General features: G+C 38.9%; 2 protein-coding genes across 3 annotated transcripts in view; both read left to right on the plus strand.

The window, feature by feature from the left end:
• Positions 1 to 228: 228 nt before the first annotated feature.
• On the plus strand, positions 229 to 20,035 carry angptl6 (angiopoietin-like 6). Of its 2 annotated transcripts, XM_067421312.1 has the most exons (7): positions 229 to 1,227; positions 2,377 to 2,896; positions 3,081 to 3,218; positions 3,321 to 3,528; positions 6,311 to 6,504; positions 9,614 to 9,884; positions 17,566 to 20,035. In XM_067421312.1, exons 2-7 carry the CDS (start codon positions 2,417 to 2,419, stop codon positions 17,748 to 17,750), a joined length of 1,476 nt encoding a protein of 491 aa, XP_067277413.1. In that variant the 5' UTR covers positions 229 to 1,227; positions 2,377 to 2,416; the 3' UTR covers positions 17,751 to 20,035. The 2 variants fall into 2 exon arrangements, with proteins under 2 accessions (XP_067277413.1, XP_067277421.1); XM_067421320.1 differs by lacking the exon at positions 229 to 1,227 and having other exon boundaries at positions 1,582 to 2,896.
• The window catches only part of icam5 (intercellular adhesion molecule 5), a 31,084-nt gene continuing 28,016 nt past the window's right edge, over positions 18,146 to 21,213 (plus strand). Inside the window, exons 1-3 of the mRNA XM_067421286.1 lie at positions 18,146 to 18,285; positions 20,511 to 20,765; positions 20,870 to 21,199. Coding sequence (XP_067277387.1) covers positions 18,231 to 18,285; positions 20,511 to 20,765; positions 20,870 to 21,199 — 640 coding nt within the window. The 5' untranslated portion in view covers positions 18,146 to 18,230. The remainder of the gene's footprint in view (positions 18,286 to 20,510; positions 20,766 to 20,869; positions 21,200 to 21,213) is intronic.

Raw genomic sequence — 21,213 nt, forward strand, 5'->3', positions numbered from 1 at the left:
AATATTTAAGAATGTTGGGTAGTCAGTTCCATAGGAAAAATAATACTATGGAAATCAAAAGCAACCGCCAACGACATTCTTCAAATGTCTGGAGTGTTTGACAGAAGAAAGAAATTAATAGAGGCTTGGAACAACTTAAGGGTGAGTACGCTAAGTGATAACATTTTTTTTGGGGTGAATTATCCCTGTAATTTATCTCATTCATAGGCTTATTATGTCAGAATTGTTGCTCGAACAGGTTTCGAATGTCCCATACAATTATATACCTTTAAAGGAAATATCCACTGCTAATAATCCCGGATTACATTTATTAATTCTCATTTAATCACTCTATTGATACCATTCAAAATGAAATGTGAGTTACAACCGTTATAAGCTACAGTATTGTCATCTTTTTTGTTAGTGTTTCTTTTATTCCTAATCATTCACACGCCTCACACTTTTTCATGTCAACATTATTTTTAAGTGGGGTTAGAGTGTAGAAAATATAATTAGCTCAGTATTAAAACCACCGAGGTTCATAGAAACTCCCCACTGTTATAATTAATATTACAATTATCTTAAAAGAAGTAGAATATCATGATTAATTACATGATTGACATGATTACTTAATCATAATTAATCATGAATTTTATCAATTTCCAGCACATACTGTAATAAAGCTTCCTTGTTATGGAAAAAAACTTTAATAAAGACATTTTAAACTGTAATTCTGTATTTCTGGAAACTGGAAACTGTATTTCAGCACATTGTCCAGTCATGGCCAGTCTGAGTGATGGACGGGGTCACAAGAGTAAAGGAGAGGGCGGTGTGTGTGGGACAGGCAGCGTATGACCAGAGAGGAGGGGGGCTTGTCTCATTAGGATGACTTGTAATTATACTCTTTTTAGAGATTTAGAGATCCTCTGACAGGAGCTGATTTTCCTGCTTTAAAAGTTTACTGTCAGTCTGGGTGTCTCTCTCTGCCCACTGCCTTTGAAGATCTCATCTGAAGACCAGAGGGAGACCTGAAGACTCTCAAGTCCACTGCTTCTGTTCAATTATTAACACTAAGAACATGTTTAAACTGCGTTTGTCATTATGATAGTGATTTTTAATTTATATTATAACGTTTTAGTTATATAACGCACAGACCAGAAGATCTTGTTTCCATCAGTCGGAGGATGAGGTAATGAGTTGAACAAAACAAAACAAAAGAGAAGATTATCTGGTGATATAACTGAGAAGGTAAGAGGAATATCTGTTTATAATGTGTTTAATTTGCTCATAATGATGGTTATTTTTCCATGTTTTTCCCCTCATATAAAACAATTATGTGTCCTTGTGTTGGTATCCCCTTAGTACTATATATATATATATATATATATATATATATATATATATATATATATATATATATATATATATATATATATGTATATATATATATATATATATATATATGTGTATATGTGTGTGTGTGTGTGTTCCAATCAGTACAGTTTAATAAGTAAAACGTTTTTTAAATATATATTATGATAATTTACACTTTAGACACTTGCTTAACATTTCAATACCTTTCCTATTATTTTTGGTATTTTTTAATGAGATTTTTAATACATCTTTTTAGTTGAGTTGTTTTTAAGTAGTTGTCTCAGTCAGTGTTTAGACTCTTAATTGCTTTTATGCCTTTATGATCTGTGCCAAAGCTGTCATTTTCATCAGTATTGACCTTAGCAATTGTTTTTGACGATCAGATGAAACGATGGGTTGACTCAGGCTCTGTTTCTGTTGACATGCTAATTAACTCAAGAAGAACACAGCAAAACTGTGTTTTACCCCCCATCGTTAAACAGAAACATCTGGCATGCATCAAAAACTGCAGGCCTCTTTAGTTCCGTTCATGACTGACTGGATGGTTACAATGTTCAAAAAAGTTACATTGTCTGTCTGGTTTAAGCTCACTGGAAAATTAGGCACATCTCACATATAACTGTTTATTACTTTTTTGCAAGTCAGATTCAGTCTAATCGTTGAGTTACTGAAAAAAAGATGCTAGTGCATTTAAAATGAATTTAAAAACAGTAACAGATTCAACCCGGCGCTCTGGTGGAGTTTAAATAGTCTGTAATCGGTGCTCTTGGGAAAGGGAAAAGACGAATGGCAAAAAAGGCAGGTCCAAGGCACTCAGTTAAGTAAAGGATGAGGAAATAATTAAAAAGCCTTTATTTGGTATGGCTTAAATCATTTTAAAATACAAGAGCCAACATGTTTCGACCCAAATTGGTCTTCATCAGGGCAGAGCCCTTTAAATTCTAAATTTTTGAATTTAAAAACAGTTCATTTTAGATTCATGCTTGTGTAAATTGCTAAGACTTTGTATTATTTGTTTGCTAGGAGTTTACGAAACAGTTTTTTGGAACACTATAGCACACTCATGAAGATTCCAGTGACTCGAGCCTTGGTTCTCCTGCTGTTTTTTGGTGGGGCGTGCTTTGTAAAGGCACGCAAGGAAGCCTCTAATGCAGACACCTCCAAGGGTGACAGTCACAAAAGGCCGTCTCAAGCATCAGAGAATAAACCGAGCCGCTGTTCCTACACCTTCATCGTACCTCAGCAGAAGTTAACAGGGGCACTATGCGTGAGCACCGAGACGGCCCGTGTAAATCGATCTGAGATGGCGTCTCTGCGCACGCTGTTGGACCGACAGCAGGAACAGCTGGATACAATGCGTGGGCAGCTGGAGAAGGAAGGCGCACTGGCCGATGAGATGAGAGTTCTGCGCCGGGAGAGTGTCAGCATGAACGCCCGCATCACCCAACTCTACGCCCAACTGCTGAACGAGATCATCCAGAAGAAGGATCAGGCTTTGGAGCAACGGCGGCTTGAGAGTTTGGTGCTTAATGCAACATCCCAGGTAGCTTTTCCTACTGTAAAGAAACATCATTGTTTTCTCAGTTACGTCTCCTAGACAGCAGCGAGATTAAATCGAGTGCAAGCAGAAACTTTACCATGAGTCTCTTTTGGAACACTCATGATCTTTTATACTTTTCTAATATTCTGTTCACGTTTTGCCACTGTTTGATGGCAAATCCCAAAAGGTGCTTCAAGTATCCAGAAGTTACAGAAATCTGGAAAAAAAGTATGACACACTCACTTCTCTAGTGAGCAACCAGAGCCAGCTCATCACATATCTGGAGAAACAGTGCCAGCTCAAGACTCCCGCCAAAACACTGCAGGTAAGAACCAATCTGAGCTTTCAGGTTTCTCTTCAGCAATATCCCACAAACTCACAGGTGCAAAAAAACTGAAAGTGAAATTTCTTATGAATTTCTTTACAGGAAGCCACATCACTTCCGGTTCAACAGACAAGTGGTTTGGTGAATGCAAACACAGAGGTTAAAGAAGTTGCCAGCAATGTCCAAAGAGACCAAAGTGTCCCTTTGCACCAGGAACAGAGTCATCCAGAATTGTTGGAGACCTTTGATGACTCTGCCAGTCCGCCAACAGTCACACCTTTCATCAGTTACCCCGTGACTAAATCTCCAGGTAGCATACAAAATAACGTCATTCTTAAAAATAAAGATTCCCCCAAAAATTTTTTTTTACATTAATACCAACAACAAAAGAAACATGTTTGGTTCCCCAAGAAACCTTTTCAGTAAACCGTTTAAAAAAAGCCTTTTTTTCTTTGTGTGAATTAGAACATTTTAATAATCTAAAGAACGTTTTTTTTCCAGTATAAAGAACATTTTGTGTGATTAAAAGATTCCATTGATGTTACTTTCTGCATAGACACATCAATTTAAATAAAAAACACTCGTTTTTTTTCCTATGCAGTTTATAGGATGTTCTGAGTTGTCCCTATGACTTACTGACTTAAGTCGAAAGTGCTCCCCCAGTGTGGTCCTCCTTTTGATTAATTGTATACCCGTTTTATCATTCACAAAGTGAAAATACAGATACTTTCAGATATCTTTCATGGCTGCTGCACAAACGAGTTAGGTGTTTAAAATTATAACATAAAGTATGACCAATTAGTGAGCATTGCCTTAGCAAAAGACTGAGAATCCCATATCTAAGCCATATGAAACTATCCGTGTTTCCCTTGTAGGAGTTCAATAGCCCTGAGTGTCATTGACCTGTAGTCAGGAAGCTTTATCTCAGAAAATTCCAAACAGTGTCTTATCAGAGGTGGTGACCCTCATTAGTCTTCACTCAGACGTACAGACTGTGAGAGCCGAAAGCTGGATATTAGCACAAGTACAGGCAAGTTAATCACCACCTTTATAAAATCTTTGTGACACAACCCTTGAATTACAATGCAATGCTTTTGCCTCCACCAACTCGAGTGTGAGATTACAGGACACGTCTCCATTTAACAGACTCCACTTACACCCGGTGTTATGGCTACCACTAAACTGTTTAAGCGCACTCATTTACAATAGAAGAAGGATTTCGAGTTAGATAATTGTATAGAAAAGATCTGTACTTAGATGTGTGAAGATGCTTTTGGTGGTTTTGGTCATCTCTTTAGGTAATTTGATAGGGAAGAAATTCTGGGAAGAAATTCATCATGATTTTATGGACCCCTTTTTCTTTCTTGTGTCCTAGCTCCATTTCTGCTAAAAGCAAATTAGTTTTTTTTAGATGGTATCGTAGTTATATGTTAATTATATGTTAATGCTTTTGTGTGTCCCCGAGAAACTTCGCTCACAAACTGTTTGCTTTCTTTCCCAGAGAAACTTTGCGCTCGCTTGCAAAGTTCTTTATTTACAAGGGGAATATTGTGTCCATTCCTGGAAGAAAACTCAATACTCATTACCTTTAGAGTGACTTTGTGCTTTGTATCTTTGCATACCTTTTTCATGCTCAAACAGCAACACTTCAGACTAAAGAAAGTTGAAAATGTAAAAAAAAGCGTAATGGGTCCTCTTTAAAGCTACATTGCTATCTGGTTTTATTTTAAGGGTGATATTAATTTTTAAAGCCAAATACAACTAACTTTTTTTTTATTAGTCAAAAGTAGCTTAGTCATATCAATGCTTAGCTTGGCTTAATAGCTTGTAGCTTATGAAAAGTTTTTAAAGGGTGTGGTAGGTGTTAGTCTCTGAAAGCACATTTAGACATACATTGACAGAGGTCTGAACTGTTATGGAACCTATTTTTAATAGCTTACAAATAACATGTAAAATAACAAAAAAACAACTTGTTTTAAATTCTAACAATGCAAATGATTTCTTTTAGGATTTAGTCTGTATCTATAAAACGGCAGTGATATGTTGTATAGGTAAAATTCTTTGGCTTGTGGGAGTGGGAATTCCTCTGTGGTGAGCTGATAAAAGAAGAGCGAGTGACGCCTGTAAACGGTATACAGATCATGACCTTGCTGCTTTCTGAACCAACAGAGCAGCAGCCCTTCCTTACCGTCTGTCCAGCTCCTCCACACTGTCTATACAATATAGAGCACTGTCACACATCTAATGTTCTTGACACAAATGCTGAATCTAATATCACAAACACAAAAAACACCCATAACTTCTTTAAAAGTCGAGTCAAGTCAACTTTATTTATACAGCGCTTTTTCATGATTGTTTCAAAGCAACATCATAGTGTTCATAGAGTTAAAACAAAAAAGCAGGGTCACAAGATATGGGATGGAAGTGTAGAGTGGGATGGAAGTGTAGCAAAAGTTTACCATTGCTCAGTGTGTGATCAGTGTGTGTCAACTTGGCATTCACGGTAAGACTTTACAATCTCTTTTATTAAAGGGATAGTTCACCCAACAATGAAAATGATGTGATGTGCATTTACCCCCAGGGCATCCAAGATGTAGGTGTCTTTGTTTCTTCAGTAGAATACCAATGAAAATGTTTAGCTCCAGTTGTTACAGTCGGTCAGTTGTATAATGCATGTGAATGGTAACAGAATCTATGAGAGTAAAAAAAAAACATGCACAGACAAATCCAAAATAAACCGTGCGGCTTCATGACGACATATTGATGTCTTAAGACACAAAAATCATTTTGTCCGAGAAACCGAACAGTATTTATAGAATTTTTTACCTCTAATACATTTTTACCTTCAGCGCGCAATCACGTCCAGTGAGGTCAATGTACACTCTCTGGCATAGAAATACGTGCGGGAGACCACTTCCCACACTTGCGTAAACTACACCATCATGTAAATTGTACATTGACCCCAACAGCAAATCAGCATATTACTTTTACTTTTGATCAAACATCTTAATTCCAAACTTTTGACCAGTAAACATGATGGGGATGTGAAAATGTACTAAATAGGAATAACTAGCACAGTGTCTCTTTTAAAGGGCCATGGCATGACTGTCATCATGTGCTGGAGTCAGGAGAGAAGACCAGCGGCATCTACCTACTGCGACCACGCAACACTAACCGTCTGCTGCAGGCCTGGTGCGACCAGAGCAGAGATCAAGGTGGCTGGACAGTCATCCAGAGGAGACAGGATGGCTCGGTCAACTTCTTCAGGACCTGGGAGCAGTACAAGGTACATGAAACAAAACACTTGGTCAACTTGATATTTTAGATGTTGTCTTGCTTCACTGTCATTCACAAATCCTCTCCTTTCCTCCTTGGATAGTAAATCAAATACGCACTTCAGAATCTCGTCAGAAGTAGTAGGTCATCAGGATACGCATAGTTTTTTTTGGTCTGATATATAGTAGGAAAGTATGCATATTCAGATGCAGCCACAGTAGCAGTGTTTTGTTTCTGAATGAATCAGTGTATTTGAACAAATCGTTTAGGTGAATAATGCAATGACTCATTTGCCAAAAGTCAAAGCCAGTCTGCAGATTTTGGGGGCAATGGGAGTTGACAGACAAAAAAGGAAATTGCATAGTGTGTATGATGGGCACAGACTCCTAATTTGTTTTTGATCTACATACTTGGATCAACCAAGTATGTAGACATACTTTAACCGTCAGTCATGTTTGATGTTTTTAGTTGATTTTAAGACTCCTTTAAGTGGCAAGGAGTTTTGGTTCCTTGCCACTGTTGCCTTTGGCTTGGCTTGCTCAGTTGGGGACACTAAAATTATGATTAAAGTTATTCAACTAATTATACAAATAAAATGTATGAATTAGGTCTTATTTAATTCTATAAACTATAATACTGATATGCCAACATTGTCGCTATAAGATAAATTAAAATAAGCTGATAACATCACTGTTTTCTCCAGTACGAATGTACAGCCAAATCTAATTTTGTTGCAATATTATCCTGTTTGACACTGTGAAGCTGCTTTGACACAATCGTGATTGTAAAAGCGCAATATAAATAAAGTTGATTGATTGATTGACACATTATTTTCATTCATCGTGTCTCCGAGCAACAAGCCACATGTTTCTGCTTGAGTTTGTTTTGTTCAGAATTATTTTAGGACCGTTCACAAGGATGGTAACTATAAAGATAATGATAAAGATCTAGCTCTAAATTGAGCATAGAGAAATGATATAGTTTCGAATAACTTTAAGAACGATTTTATCAGCTGATGAACAATAAAAATAATGACAGCCAGTCAGCATCTACATACGACTATTTACAAAGTCAGCAAGTGCATGATGCCTTGTGTTTCAAAATCTGTTCACTTTTTAAAAGTTGTGTAGTGAATTTCATCTTTGCTCTCACACCGAGCCATGGGTAGCAATGATCTATCCAGTTTTAGGGTATGTTTACACAAAACAGAAATGTTTTTCCTTTGCGTTTTTTGCGTACAGAAGACACGCATTGGCAACATGTTCTCACTTCACACAGATCTGAAAAACGATTAAAAACACTGTATTCTGCTTCCAGGCCAGTAGTTGGCGACCACACTTTGTTAAGAAAACCTACTCGCCTATACACAAATCCGCCGCGAACTTTATGGGCGCCGCCATCTTGCCTGCCGCCATTACTGCGTGCCTGCGAAGTGCGCGACGGTGTGACACTTGCCGGTGTCCTCTAATGACATTTCAATGAAAGCGGATCCTGCACATTAAATAAAATGTCTGGTGAAAGGGAACATTGGGTAGATGATGTCAGGCATTGGCCAAAACTTACAGAAAGGTAATTTATTGACAACAGGATGTATTAATGTATAAATGCGTCTGCCAAATGTAATGTAATTAAGACAGCAATAAAACTGAACACTGTCATTGTGAGCTGTGTTGCTAATATTAGGGCCCTGCTTTCCGTGATCACGGAATTGTTTTACACAAACACGTTTTAAGAACATGAAATAACAAACAGTTATGAGGACTTATGCTGCACTTAGAGCAGTGCGCGGCAGTAATGCACGACGCGCTGTAAATGATAACAGAAAATAAATAAAACATACGTGCCTGTTACAAAGGGACTTTAAAGTCACAATTACACAAATGTAACTTTGTAGTTTTCTCTATTGTTACTGACATATGGTACGAGTCCACTGCCTGAAAACCTCACGATACTGTGATTCATACGCAGCGGCTGATCTGTGATGTAGGATGCAGTATCTGGCCAATCCATCCCTAACTCATGCCCTGTAGTTTAGGTTCTGACGCTCATTGCATGCCAGATGATTAATAAAATAATCTTATACCTGTAGGAAGATGTATTCTATTGCTACAACTGGTCGTGGCTATTTATTGCAGCTTGTGAACTGCATGAGCACATCGGTTGGTCACGCAAGTACGTGCTGATTTAATAAGGTCATATTTTTTGTAACTGATCGTTTCATATATGTCTAACGTTAATTGTGACTAGGTCCGTTTGTAATGGACACGTATGTTTTAATTATTCTCTGTCTTTAAGTGGTTTTCTTTACGTTCATCACAGCGCACCGTGCATTACTGCCGCGTGCTGCTATTTATTTATATATTAATCAATTAATTGTATTATTATTGAAAGTATCAAGATTTACAAACAAATATCGCTGCATAAAATCAACTTCTTTGAATTCGAAATAGGATACAGAATAGATAGCCTGAGGGAGCAGCTCTTAATATCCTTAATACAAACGGGGAAAAATAATAATAGTATGCATTCGTAACAAAAATAAAAATAATTTATAAGGGAAAAAAAGGTAGGCCATTATAACATGACATGAGGGGAGAATCAGTCATTGTTAGGTTTTAACCTCATTTGAGAAGTGTTTTCGCGTACGCACTGCTCTAAGTCCTTAGCAGCAAGGCACGCAGTAATGGCAGCGATGCTTTACTTCCGTGTTTCGCTGGATTTGTGTATAGACTGAAGATGTAATATGCATGCGCATGATGTTATTGTTTTCACAAATTTGTGTTTTTGTAGTTTACACAGAGACGATAATGGTATCATTTTCAAAAACATGCACTTTGAAACCTGTTTTAAAAAGTTTGAGCTTTCAGGTTCCCAAAATGCAGTTTTCGTGTAAATGGATGACCAAACATATAAAAAGTTTTTTGTTTTTAACTGAAAATTATGTCATGTAAACAGTCCCTAGTCAAAGGCCTTTTACAACTGATGGTTTCTCAACCCTTGCATTCCAAATTTTGATGTGATAATGCCACAATAATGCTCAAAATAAGCAATATTTTAAATGTGCAAAATGTACTTTTTAATGAAACATTAAATGCATAATAACTATTTCCTATACACAGCAAGGCTTTGGGAATCTGGATGGAGAATACTGGCTGGGTTTGGAGCACCTGTACTGGCTCACTTCTCAGGCCACCTATAAACTGCGTGTAGCTATGGAAGACTGGCAAGGACGACAGGTATTTGCAGAGTACGACAGCTTTCGCGTGGAAGCAGAGAGTGACTGGTATCGTCTACGATTAGGCAGTTACCAAGGCAGTGCAGGAGACTCCCTCTCATGGCACAACAATAAAGCATTCACCACTCTGGACCGCGATAAGGATGCCTACACAGGTGATCAGTCATTTTTTTGTGCCTCTTTTCTGTCTTTAATCTTGTACAGTCTTTATATGGGAGGAACACTGGTGGTCTTAGACAGGCACCGGGCATATTAGTATTTTGTTGAGAGTATAGAAAGAAAACATGCACACGCACGCGACTGCGCACTTGTGATGCCGCGCAGAATGAATAAAATGCCACGCAGATGAAGACGCAGATGCAAAATAAGGAGAATAATCCATTTGTTTGTACTCTAAATGAGAAACAATTGCAGTGCTCTGTTCAACCTGCAATAGAGTTAGTTTTGCTATAGGGTTAGAACCAGTGAATGCGGTTTACAGGTTTCATAGAGAGAATAATGTTGGGTGTGTGGTCTAAATAGCTCAATATGAGAGGCAACGTGAAACGCAAAGACATGAAATACAACGTCATTATGTTTTAAAGAAGAGTGGCTTGAATAAGTGATGGAAATAACAGAGGATGGGCACAGACAGAATGGTAACAAAACATACATTTACAGTTACACACCCACCCCAAGTGTAGAGTGAAATCTCAAAACACAACAGTAACACATCATTTTAAATAGATGTGTGTGTGTGTGTGTGTGGTTTGGGTTTTAGAGATGATTAGATATCTAAAAGGGTTTGCATGTTCCCTTGAACATACTTAGCTATTAAATCTATTTAGTTACTTACTAATCTATTTATTTTTTTTACAAATTGAAGCATTTAAACTGATATATCAGTGGATATATAATAAATAACTGATCTCACAAGGGGATTGTTTAGGGATCATTGTCATTAAAAAGTAAAAAATATAATAATAATAATATAATAATAATAAAAACCTGGCCTGATATAGAAAATATTGGAATTTTTTTAATAGCTTTTCTTGCTAAAGAAAATGTGTACAGGTAACAGCATTACATATAAAAAATAAAGTCAAATTAAAATATGCTTAATTTGACTTCTGAATTAACTGCTTTTTAAAAATATATATATTTAATATATCACTAAGTTACATCAAGGGTTAAATAAAATAGTGATGGCACATTAAAGTTAAAAGTTATAACTGCATGATGAAACCACTTTTTGTGTGTGTTTACATATGCTGTACAGGTCTGGCATGCTCTGGTATAAAGAATGTTCCTTTTGGCATAGCAGTATGCTAGGGGGAAACTCCTGTCCTCGAGAATATGAAGCAAAATGTATCCAAATTTTATTAATGTAAAACACGGTGCAGCTGCACAGCCGATACAGTAGAGCTTATCTAAGCGCTGATTGGCTGTGCTGCAGCAACTGCTTAAACCTATGGTGAGGCGGCTTGAGCGGGAGGAGCAATGACTCCCTAGAGATGCCTGCCTGACTCCCACCTAATTAGCTTGCACGAATTTGCATATCAAGCCTATAAAAGACTGTGTTTCACCATAGAACTCAGATTTAAACTTTCTTCAGCGGACTCACCCTTTGCTGACTTCCAGAATTTTGAACCCCCCGTCGAAAAGCAGAACCTTCCTGCAACCTGAGGACATCTGATTTCTGCCTGGTCGGATTCAGCTGCGCCATCCGGCAATTTATCCTTTATCCTTTCTTCTAAAAAGAAGTATGTGTGCATTGCCGCTGCAGCATACACTTAAACGAGCAGATGAGAGTTGTTTCAAATGACCCTCTTGTGCCTCATGCATCATCTGCCCGGCATGTCTCGGAGGAGATCATTCCCAAGCTGCGCTCACTCAGGGCCCTGAGTGCGACGAGATCGAGCTCCCGAACCCGCGGGCTCGGCTCGCCATTTTCGATGAAGACCCCGCCCCACCTGCTCTCCCTCTTGGGCTGAGCAAAAAGAAGCACCGTGATCAGAGGACACCAGCTGGCTTGGCTTCACACGATAGGTGTCCTTCAGGTTTTTCAGGCCAAACTTCTCCACTTACTGGGCAAGTCTGTTCCTTACCCTGAAGCACTCAAGGACCTCCGCAGTGTTACTGACTTAGCCCTGCGGGCAACAAAATCCCCCGCCCAAGATTTCAGGAGATGCATGGCCAACCTTACTGTGCTTGAGCACCACTTCTGGCTCAACCTCACTGAGATATAGGAAGCGGACAAAGCCTCTTGTCTGGATGCTCCGATCTCTTCCTCTGGACTGCAGTAGTGGGATTCGCAGAGTGCTTCACCGAAGTTCAGAAAGCCTCTCAGGCCATGAAACATTCCTGCCAAAATGCTCCACTTCTGCTTCGGGCCGCCACACTAAAGTGCCGTCCCCTCAGCAGCTGAAGGTGACACCTACCAGAACACGGCAGTGTTCTTGATCTGCGAGGACCACGATCCAAGACTGTGTCGAACCCCGAGCCTCCGAAGCTGTGCTAGCCATCGGAGAAAAGAGAGAGGGGTTAAGTCCCGCCGTGGCCGGGCTGCTACCACTCTCTTCCAGCCTACTTCTCTCAGTTCCATGCACTCTGGCAACTGGAGATCTCAATCTCAATTTCGCAGCCAATAAAGTGCTATAAAGCGTACTCACCTTCACACAAACGTCCTTTTCACGCAACCCTAATAAAGCACAAAAAGAGCTTTTTCTCTGTAGGACAGGTGCTTACTTTACAGTCTGCACCTCTACACCCAAGCACTTCTCACACAACACAGTTGTGGGCGCTGCCAAGCACAAACATTACACCCACAGTGTCACAAACACAGAACAACCGGGCTACCAAGTCCCTATTTCTGAGTGGCCCACCCCCGAGTTTCATTCAACCCCTGGCCACACAAGCCCAGGCCTGGCAGGCCATCCAGGGGGTATCAGATTGGGTGCTGAACATAATAGAAAGAGGTTACTTGCTACAGTTTGCTCCAAGACCCCCGCGTTTTTGCGCCGTGGTTGAGACTTCGGTGAGAGGCTGAATTAATGACGTGCTTTGCGCCAAAGTGTTGAAACTATTAGAGAAGGGTGCGGTGGAAAGGCCGTTATTTCCTCATTCCGAAAAAGGATGGTGGTCTCAGACCCGTCCTAGACCTCAGACATCTTAACAAAGCGCTTATGAAATGCCCGTTAAGTAAACATCTGTTAACTATGAAATGAATTCCAGTGCTAATTCACCCAGGGGATTGGTTTTTCACAGTGGATCGGAAAGATGCTTACTTTCACATTCGGATAGCTCCCCAACACAGGCCATTCTTGAGATTTGCCTTTGAGTGGCAAGCTTATCAGTACACGGCCCTGCCATTAGGTTTATCCCTAGCGCCCAGAAGTTTACGAAGTGTGTTAAGGGGGTGAGGGGGGGCATGTAGTCACGAAGTGGGAAGTAGTCCAGACAGATGCATCCAACCTAGGTTGGGGTGCCCTGCACAAGGGCATGCCAGTCTCCGACCTCTTGTTATAAGAAGGTTCGAGGAGAACAAATGTGCAGTGCTCTTGATAGCCCTGCAATGGAGGACCAAGCATGGTTCCCTGTGCTGAGTCAGATGTCAGACACAGCCCCATGGCCTTTTCCGCTAACTAAAGATCTCCTCACACAGGTGAAAGGGATGCCTCTGCCCCCTTTAGTTCCTATATGGGACCTTTCTACAGTTATTCAAGCCCTCCCCATTCGAACCACTTCAGTCAATGAGCTTAGTAGGTGACATGCACACATTCTCTGTGAGCGCTTCATCTTGAGTTTGGACCTAACAATTCCAGGGTCATTCTTAATCCAAGACACGGTTATGTACCTGTAGTCCTCTCCACTCCGTTCAATGACCACAGGTCATTTCACTTTCAGCTCTGCCCTTTTCTGTGGACTAGGAAGATGCGTTTTTGCTCTGCCCAGTCAGGGCACTTAGACCTCCAGGCAGTCAGAACAGCTCTTTTTCTGCTTCGGAGGTCACACTAAAGGTAATGCGGTCACAAAGCAAATGTTGTGACGATGGATAGTGGACGCTATCTCGCTGGCCTGTGATTCAAAATTCCTTGGCTGCCCGATTAGTGTCAGAGCTCATTCCTCTGGAGGCATGGCCTTTTTGTGGGCTTGGTCAACTGGCATACCATTGGAAGACCTCTCAGTCCACCTTTATCAGATTTTATAATTTGGAAGTTCCCACTTTGCAAGTTGGTATTCTTTCCATATGACATACAAATAAACCTATGTTCTACACAGGCATACACTGTAAAAAATAAAAACAGAAAATGTACTGGTAATTTTCTGCCAGTACATTATCCAGTAATTTTACGGAAATTTCCGCTAACCCTTAAAACAAAAACTAATGCAATGTGTAATTCAAAACACAGGTAAAACACCTGTAAAAAAAAACAATACGGAACATTCCTTCATATTTATAGCCTGCAGTGCTTGTGCTTTGCTCAGTATGTTGCTTCAGTTGTTTAAACCTGAGTTCTATGGGCAAGACAATGTCTTTTATAGGCTCAATATGCAAATTTGTGCAAGCTAATTAGGCGGGAGTCAGGTAGGCACCTCATTTGTCCTCCCGCTCAAGCCGCCTTGCCATAGGTTCCTGCAGTTGCTGCAGCACAGCCAATTAGCGCTTAAGCCCCGTTTCCACCACAGGAACTTTACCCAGGAACTAGGAACTTTGGGTGGTACTTCGTGTGTTTAGACCGCAGGAACCAGGGTAAAATTGAAGTTCCGGGTAAATATTTCCCCCTCCAAACGGCCCTGCTCGCGAGGTAGTACTTTTTCAAAGTTCAGGAACTTTCGAGGGCGGGACTTGGGCGCTGAACATGCTGATTGGTTGAGCTCACGCAGTTCTACCGGCATTTTTAAAAGTCTTTTGCGAGGTTCGTTCTGCGTTCAGTAAATATCAGTCTTTGCTCTCTGTCTGGTGGCGCGCGGTCGTCTCAGCCATCTCACGTTCAATGTCCGTAATAGCTGATAATAATATACATTGTCATTTTAAATCTAGCTTTACAAGCTTTCTGAATATGCTGCAGCTGCATGCTGCTGAATCTGCATATTAGTGCTCTTTTCTGTCATTGTTAATTACCTCTTTAGTAAACCTATACATAACCAGCAAAAGCAGCAAAGCTTGAATCTCTTCCATACTCGTTATTAATTTTTTTTCACCATGTAAACGACCTGACCGATTACTTTTAAGTGTGTGTCCTTACATGACGTGACGGCGCGCGCCACGCTCATGTTGACAAGAGAGGAAAGTACATTTTTCTGAGGGGTAAACTTTTTATTTCGTAAGTTATGAAGATAATGTTGGAGTAATGACACAGCGTATATTGCCCCAGGCAGTTTTTACTTTAACTGCGCCTGACAGAAGATTTTTTTTTCTGAGATGATTATTACACTTTACAACAAATAGCTATAAATAATACTGTATTAGTCCTGGTGGCCGTTAAGAGTTGCTGTGGCTACAGTCAACACACTCCAGCTGCTGGAGAAAACAGCGTTGACATTTTTGGTGCGGCAGACAAACTGCATGTGACAAAATGATTGCGATTGAAAGTCATCACATGTAAACACCAGATCGGTTTAGATAACGTCTCATGTAAACAGATCACTAAATCTTTCAATCGGTACACACACAAATGATTACTGTCCTTCACTGATTTGGAGGAACAGTCGCGCGCAGTCCTACATCACCGGACTAATTTGCCTAATCTTCTCGGAACTTTATCGCGGTCGAAACGCAGACAGCTGCAGGTCTGGGGGGGAGAAAAGTTCCTGTAAAAAAGTTCCTGGTACAAATAGTTCCGGGTAATTTTGGTGGAAACGGGGCTTTAGATACGCTCCACTGTATCGGCTGTGCAGCTATACTGTGTTTTACACAGATACAATTTGGATTTTGCTTCATATCCTTAAGGAAAGGTGTTTCCCCCTAGAGTACTGCTATGCAATACGAGAGTACTCTCTCAGGGAGCTGAGGTTAAGTTAGTTACCTAGACGTTTATGTTCAGGTGACCAAAATGTCTGCCCAATAGAGAAAAGTTTTGCTCAGCGAGAAAAGAAATTAGAGGGAACATTGACCATGATTGAACCACTAGTTGCCTGTATAGCTCTTTATAGAGTGGCTTGTGAATTGCATAGTTGTTTTTAGACATAATTACATATTTTTATTAGGTGGAAGATTTTTATATGAACAATCTCAAAGACTACTTTTTGTCAAGTTTTATTGATTTTTTTTGTTAGAAATAGTGATTTTAAGTGTTTATGCAGTATGATTACAGTCAAACCTGAACAAGAAAGAGAACGCAAGGAAGCACTGTTACCCATTTTTGATTTACAATAAAAAAAAAAAAAAAAATGAAATTGGCCACCCTGTGACACCACCCATGTGTTTCCCATTTATTTCCTATGGTCGTCATTTTTTACTGATGACCAGGAGTATTTTTTTTGGTAACGACCACTTAGCCTGTTCGAATCATGTACTCAACTGTTTCTTTTTTGTTCACATTCCAAGTGTTATAAAAGTCACCAAGTTTTGTAATATTCTGATGAAGCTGTGATTTAAAGGGGTCATATAATGGTACATGCACTTTTACAAGCTGTCATAGTCCGCCATTGTTGATACGCTAGAGCAGAATGGCGTCTAAGTGATTGTGGTGTTCTGTTCTTGGGTGTAATAATGAACACAGCAGTCATTGATGTTCCTTAATCCGAACCACTGACGACGCAGTGGCTGAGTTTTGTTTTCATTAATGTTTTTTATGTTTGCGCAAACCGCAAAGCATTTCTCACCAGACTGCTTTACAACCGAGTGACATTATAAAGCAGGTTTTGCTAAGAAACTGCTCCTGAATAAAGATCGGTACCAGCTATTCGTGTTCCAGCTGTCCCTCCAGAAGAAGTGAGTGTAGTTTGAAACGATTGCATGCTTCACGATGAATGCAGCTAAAGTGAGCAAGTTAAATTACCGCATGCTTTCTATGTATGATGTTCTCATAATCTCATTTATAATGAACAACGCGTTATGGTTTTTGTGTAATTACAAACTGTGTACGCTGGTTTTAAAACGCAGTAACACTAAGCTTAATAATGTAGAGTAGATGGTTTATAACAGTGTCTGTTACTGTCTAAAGAAATTGTGTTGTAACAGTTTACAATGTAGTATTACAGTATTACAATGCATAGATAAAGTTACACATCACTGAAAAACCGACATTAACAGAAAAAAACGTTTTTATTGGCATTAGGTGTAACATCAATCTGTCAATGAACTACATCAGTAAACACATAAAATGTGTATCTCATCACGCAAACGTTACCGTGCCAGTACATAAAGATAGATCAAAGTGACATTTACGTTAACCAACCATTCAGAAATGTCCTGTTTAGCCTTAATTGTCGAATTTCGTTGGAGGTGTCATTATGTCCTGGGTTCAACTCTGGTTCAGATTGATAAAGTTGCACAGATGTGTCCTCAGAGACTCCCGTCACCATTCTTTCCCTTCTACTGTTGTCAAGGGCAGTAGCTCCATGGGCCGGCCCACAAAACAGAGGGGCGGGGTCATTTATCAATTAAAGCTGTATGCACTGAAATGGCTTGGTGAAAACAGAGCTGTTTTTGACCAGTTAAATTAGTGTTTTTTTTACAATACTAATGAGAATTTTTAATTAAAGTATATTACGAAGTTTTAATTTAGACACTAAGGAATCATATTAACTTGTACAAAAATGGCATATATGACCCCTTTAAAAAATCCAAATGTAAAATTATCCAGTCAGAAATGGTTTTAAAACCACATTCTCTATACTCCATCCCCATAGGTAACTGCGCTCATTACCAGAAGGGCGGCTGGTGGTACCACATGTGTGCCCACTCCAACCTGAATGGTGTGTGGTACAGAGGTGGCCATTACAGAAGTCGATATCAGGATGGTGTTTACTGGGCGGAGTTCCACGGAGGATCGTACTCCCTAAAGAAAGTGGCCATGATGATTAAACCTGCCTAAGCTGAACCAAAACTACTCAACAGAGAGTACCTAAAATAGTGCTATGATAGCTACTGTACACTGAGAACTTTTCTACAAATTTTTTTTTTTCAATGAGTCTTAATTTTTGAATAATTGTGTATAAAATGTACATATTTAATCACTACCATGGTATTAGTTAAACTTCAGTTTTTTTTTCTTTATTCCTTTAAATAAAAGTAAAACAATATTACAGTATTCATTTATAAAACTTTTATCAATTTAAAATGTTTCATCTGATTATTATTATTATTTTTTAAACATTGCCTCACACTTGTGGGTTTCCTCTTATGAACTCAGCTCAAGCAGCATTTCCTGTTCCATTACCGCCTTCTTAAACACATCGCACCATGCTTATCACAGTTAGAAGGAAATAAATCCTTTTCAACAGTAAAGATCACTGCATATCGTCCAACAGCATCGTTACAACTTCATTGTTGCTTATCTTTTTTTTTGTAGACAATGCTTTATCTTCAACAGTTGATAGGTCTCATGCTTATCACCCTTGCTCATGCCGGTAAGTTCTCACCATTTTGTATTTTCTGAGTGTCTCATCTCTAATATTTTCATGGCTAAAAGGTAAAAAAGTACTCCTGGGTTTAAGTTCATAATGATGTTTGTAACGCTGTCCCTTTCTTGTGTCTTTGTAGTTCTACTAAAACTGAACATTTTTCTTTAGATGCTCTCATAAATGATGTTAGATCTGCAAATTATTTTGCATATAAATAGGTTTAAAGCAAAGTGTTCCATTTGATTTTATCTGAGATGTGATATTCATTTCTAAAGCCAGATGCAAGTAACTTTAGCCAAAAACTTTGTAACTTTTAAACAATTTTAAAGGGTGTGTCAGTTGTTAAGCCTCTGAACAGAAACTAAAGCCCATGCGGACAGTCCTTCACACTTCTAACGCCCACACGTTTAACACGTTGACTTTGTTATATATTTTTCTGTACTCAGTGTGGGAACATATGAATGATATATTTTTATATACATTGTAAACCCAAAAAATAAGTTAAGAAAATTAAAATTTAAGTAAGTAAGATTTTTTTTTAATCATACATTTGATTTGCTCTGAACTAGAAATTTTTGAGTAAGCTAATTATTTTAACTTAAAATATAATGTAATCTAAATTTTTAAGTAGAGGGAATGTTGACTAGCTTTAACTAGCTCATTCAATAAATACTACCTTGCTAATTGGATACACAATGCTTTGGTAGCATTAACATGGCATATCACTTGCTGAATGAGGAGAGCAATATAACACATTTAATATAATCTGTTCTCAAACTAAGCTCATGCTCCAGGCAGCTCCAGTCATCACCATTATGGTAAACCCGAAAGTATACTTTATTTTTTTTTTTAATGCAAATGCAGTCGTTTGCGCACAAGTGAACAGCCTTGCAAAATAAAAATATTTTGACTCGTAAGCATAAACTGTACAGTTTTGAGGAATCTCTCGCCATGAGTTACAACCAGACTGGGTAAACCTAGCCTGATCTGCCGGTGATTTAATTTCTGTCATGCAACTCTGGAAACCTGTACATTAATTTCTACTGCTTCTGTTACACTTTTGCGGGAACCAATCACAGAGTGGCTTATCCACCTGGCGCACTATTGGCTGATTTAACATGATGACAGATAGAGAAGTGATGGGTTGTTGCCCGTTGATCACGCCTCTTGTGTTCTGATTGGTTGAAGGACTATCCAATTGCATACAGAGTTATTTGAATAATGCCAGTTGATCACGCCTCTTGTGCAGTAGGAAATACAGAGCAGACTCACCAGACCAATGTTTAATCTTAAATTAAGCTTGGTCTGGTGATAGCCAGACAGTTACAATCCATGTAAATATTGCACAAAAATGTGCATGTGCAACGGGGTCCATGTACTTTTGGATTCATTTGTGTTTCGATTTAATATTAAGTTGAAAAATGAGAACAGCTCATTTATTCATTTTTTTCGTTTTAATTTAAAAAAAAGAGTGAAGAGTGGGAGAATTCGGCTTGATTTTATATTTTTAGGTTCAGGGATAGAAAATGGATAAAAGGCTAGAATTAATCAACATGCATTTTGAGGGGATTTCATTGCACTAGATAATGTTCACCTCTAAATTATGCATTTAACTCATTTGTTCCTCTAAAATAATTAAATAATATTAATATTATTATAAATGCTATATTATTTCATATTTGTCACCATTATGTTTAAGTGTGTTGTGCTATTGCCTGTCTTTGGATTATCTGTGATTAAACTACGTTTGGAACTGTTTTAGCCTGTCTTTGTCTTTCTGCCTGCACACACCTGTGACAATATTATTAATTTATATTATTTTCAATTAATACAGTGTTTAAGTTTGTTTGTTTATAGTTTAACGCCATGACAGCTACTCCAGCTATATTCATGCCAAGAAAAAAAGAAAGAAAATAAGTGCAACGTTTATATATATATAACTACTTTTTGATAAAACCACTTTTTGACCATCCTCAGCTGTCACATTTTTTTTATATAAATCTATTTACTATATATATAGTAAATAAAAAAAATTGACAGCTGAGGATAGTCAAAAAGTTGTTTTATCAAAAAGGAACATTGTTTTATCCCTTCTGTAAGCAATTGAATTTAAGCTTGGCATTGCCAAATGTGGACTTTTGTAATGAGATAGAAGAGTGCCCGGATATATGAATTATGCTGTTATTCTGTGATAGAGATTAATTTGTTTTCAATCACATCCAATTCTGTAGACAGCCCCTGTCCTGTTCAGCTCGACCCACAGAGAGCTGTTGTGAGATACAACAGTTCTGTTTCAGCCGACTGCAAAACTTCCGTCCTGCATGATGGGATGGGATGGGAGGCCAGTGAGGGAGCAGTGCCTATGAGAGAAGACAGTCTGATCACATGGACAGTCTCAAACCTGAGAGAATGGGAGATTCTGCCATTCTGCTTCATAAACTACAATGTTACACAGTGCAAATTAGATCTCCCAGTGACTGTTTACAGTGAGTTTCTGTTATTGATACTTTTATCTTTTCATTCTCAGAAATATCTAACATATGTACATTCATGACTGCAGAAATCAGTGTGTGTAAATCTTCCTCCACAGAGACCCCAGACAGTGTGTCCATCAACACTGTGAATCACAACGGACCGATGATAGATGGAAACCAGTATGAGCTCGAGTGTGAAGTTCTCAATGTGGCTCCTGTTCAGAATCTCATTATCAAATGGTACAAAGGACCGACTCTGGTGGATCAAACCACCTTCAATGACACCATCAAGACTCCAGTCAATAAAACATCTGAACTCCTGATCCGTCCAGACAGAGCTGATGATGGAGCTCAGTACAGGTGTGAAGCAGAGCTGGAACTGGGAGAAGAAGGACCTCAACCTCCTCCTAAAGTCACATCAGATCCTCTACACATTACTGTATATTGTAAGTAAGATTCT

This window comes from Pseudorasbora parva, chromosome 2 (genome assembly GCF_024679245.1).
Source record: "Pseudorasbora parva isolate DD20220531a chromosome 2, ASM2467924v1, whole genome shotgun sequence".
Taxonomy (NCBI): domain Eukaryota; kingdom Metazoa; phylum Chordata; class Actinopteri; order Cypriniformes; family Gobionidae; genus Pseudorasbora; species Pseudorasbora parva.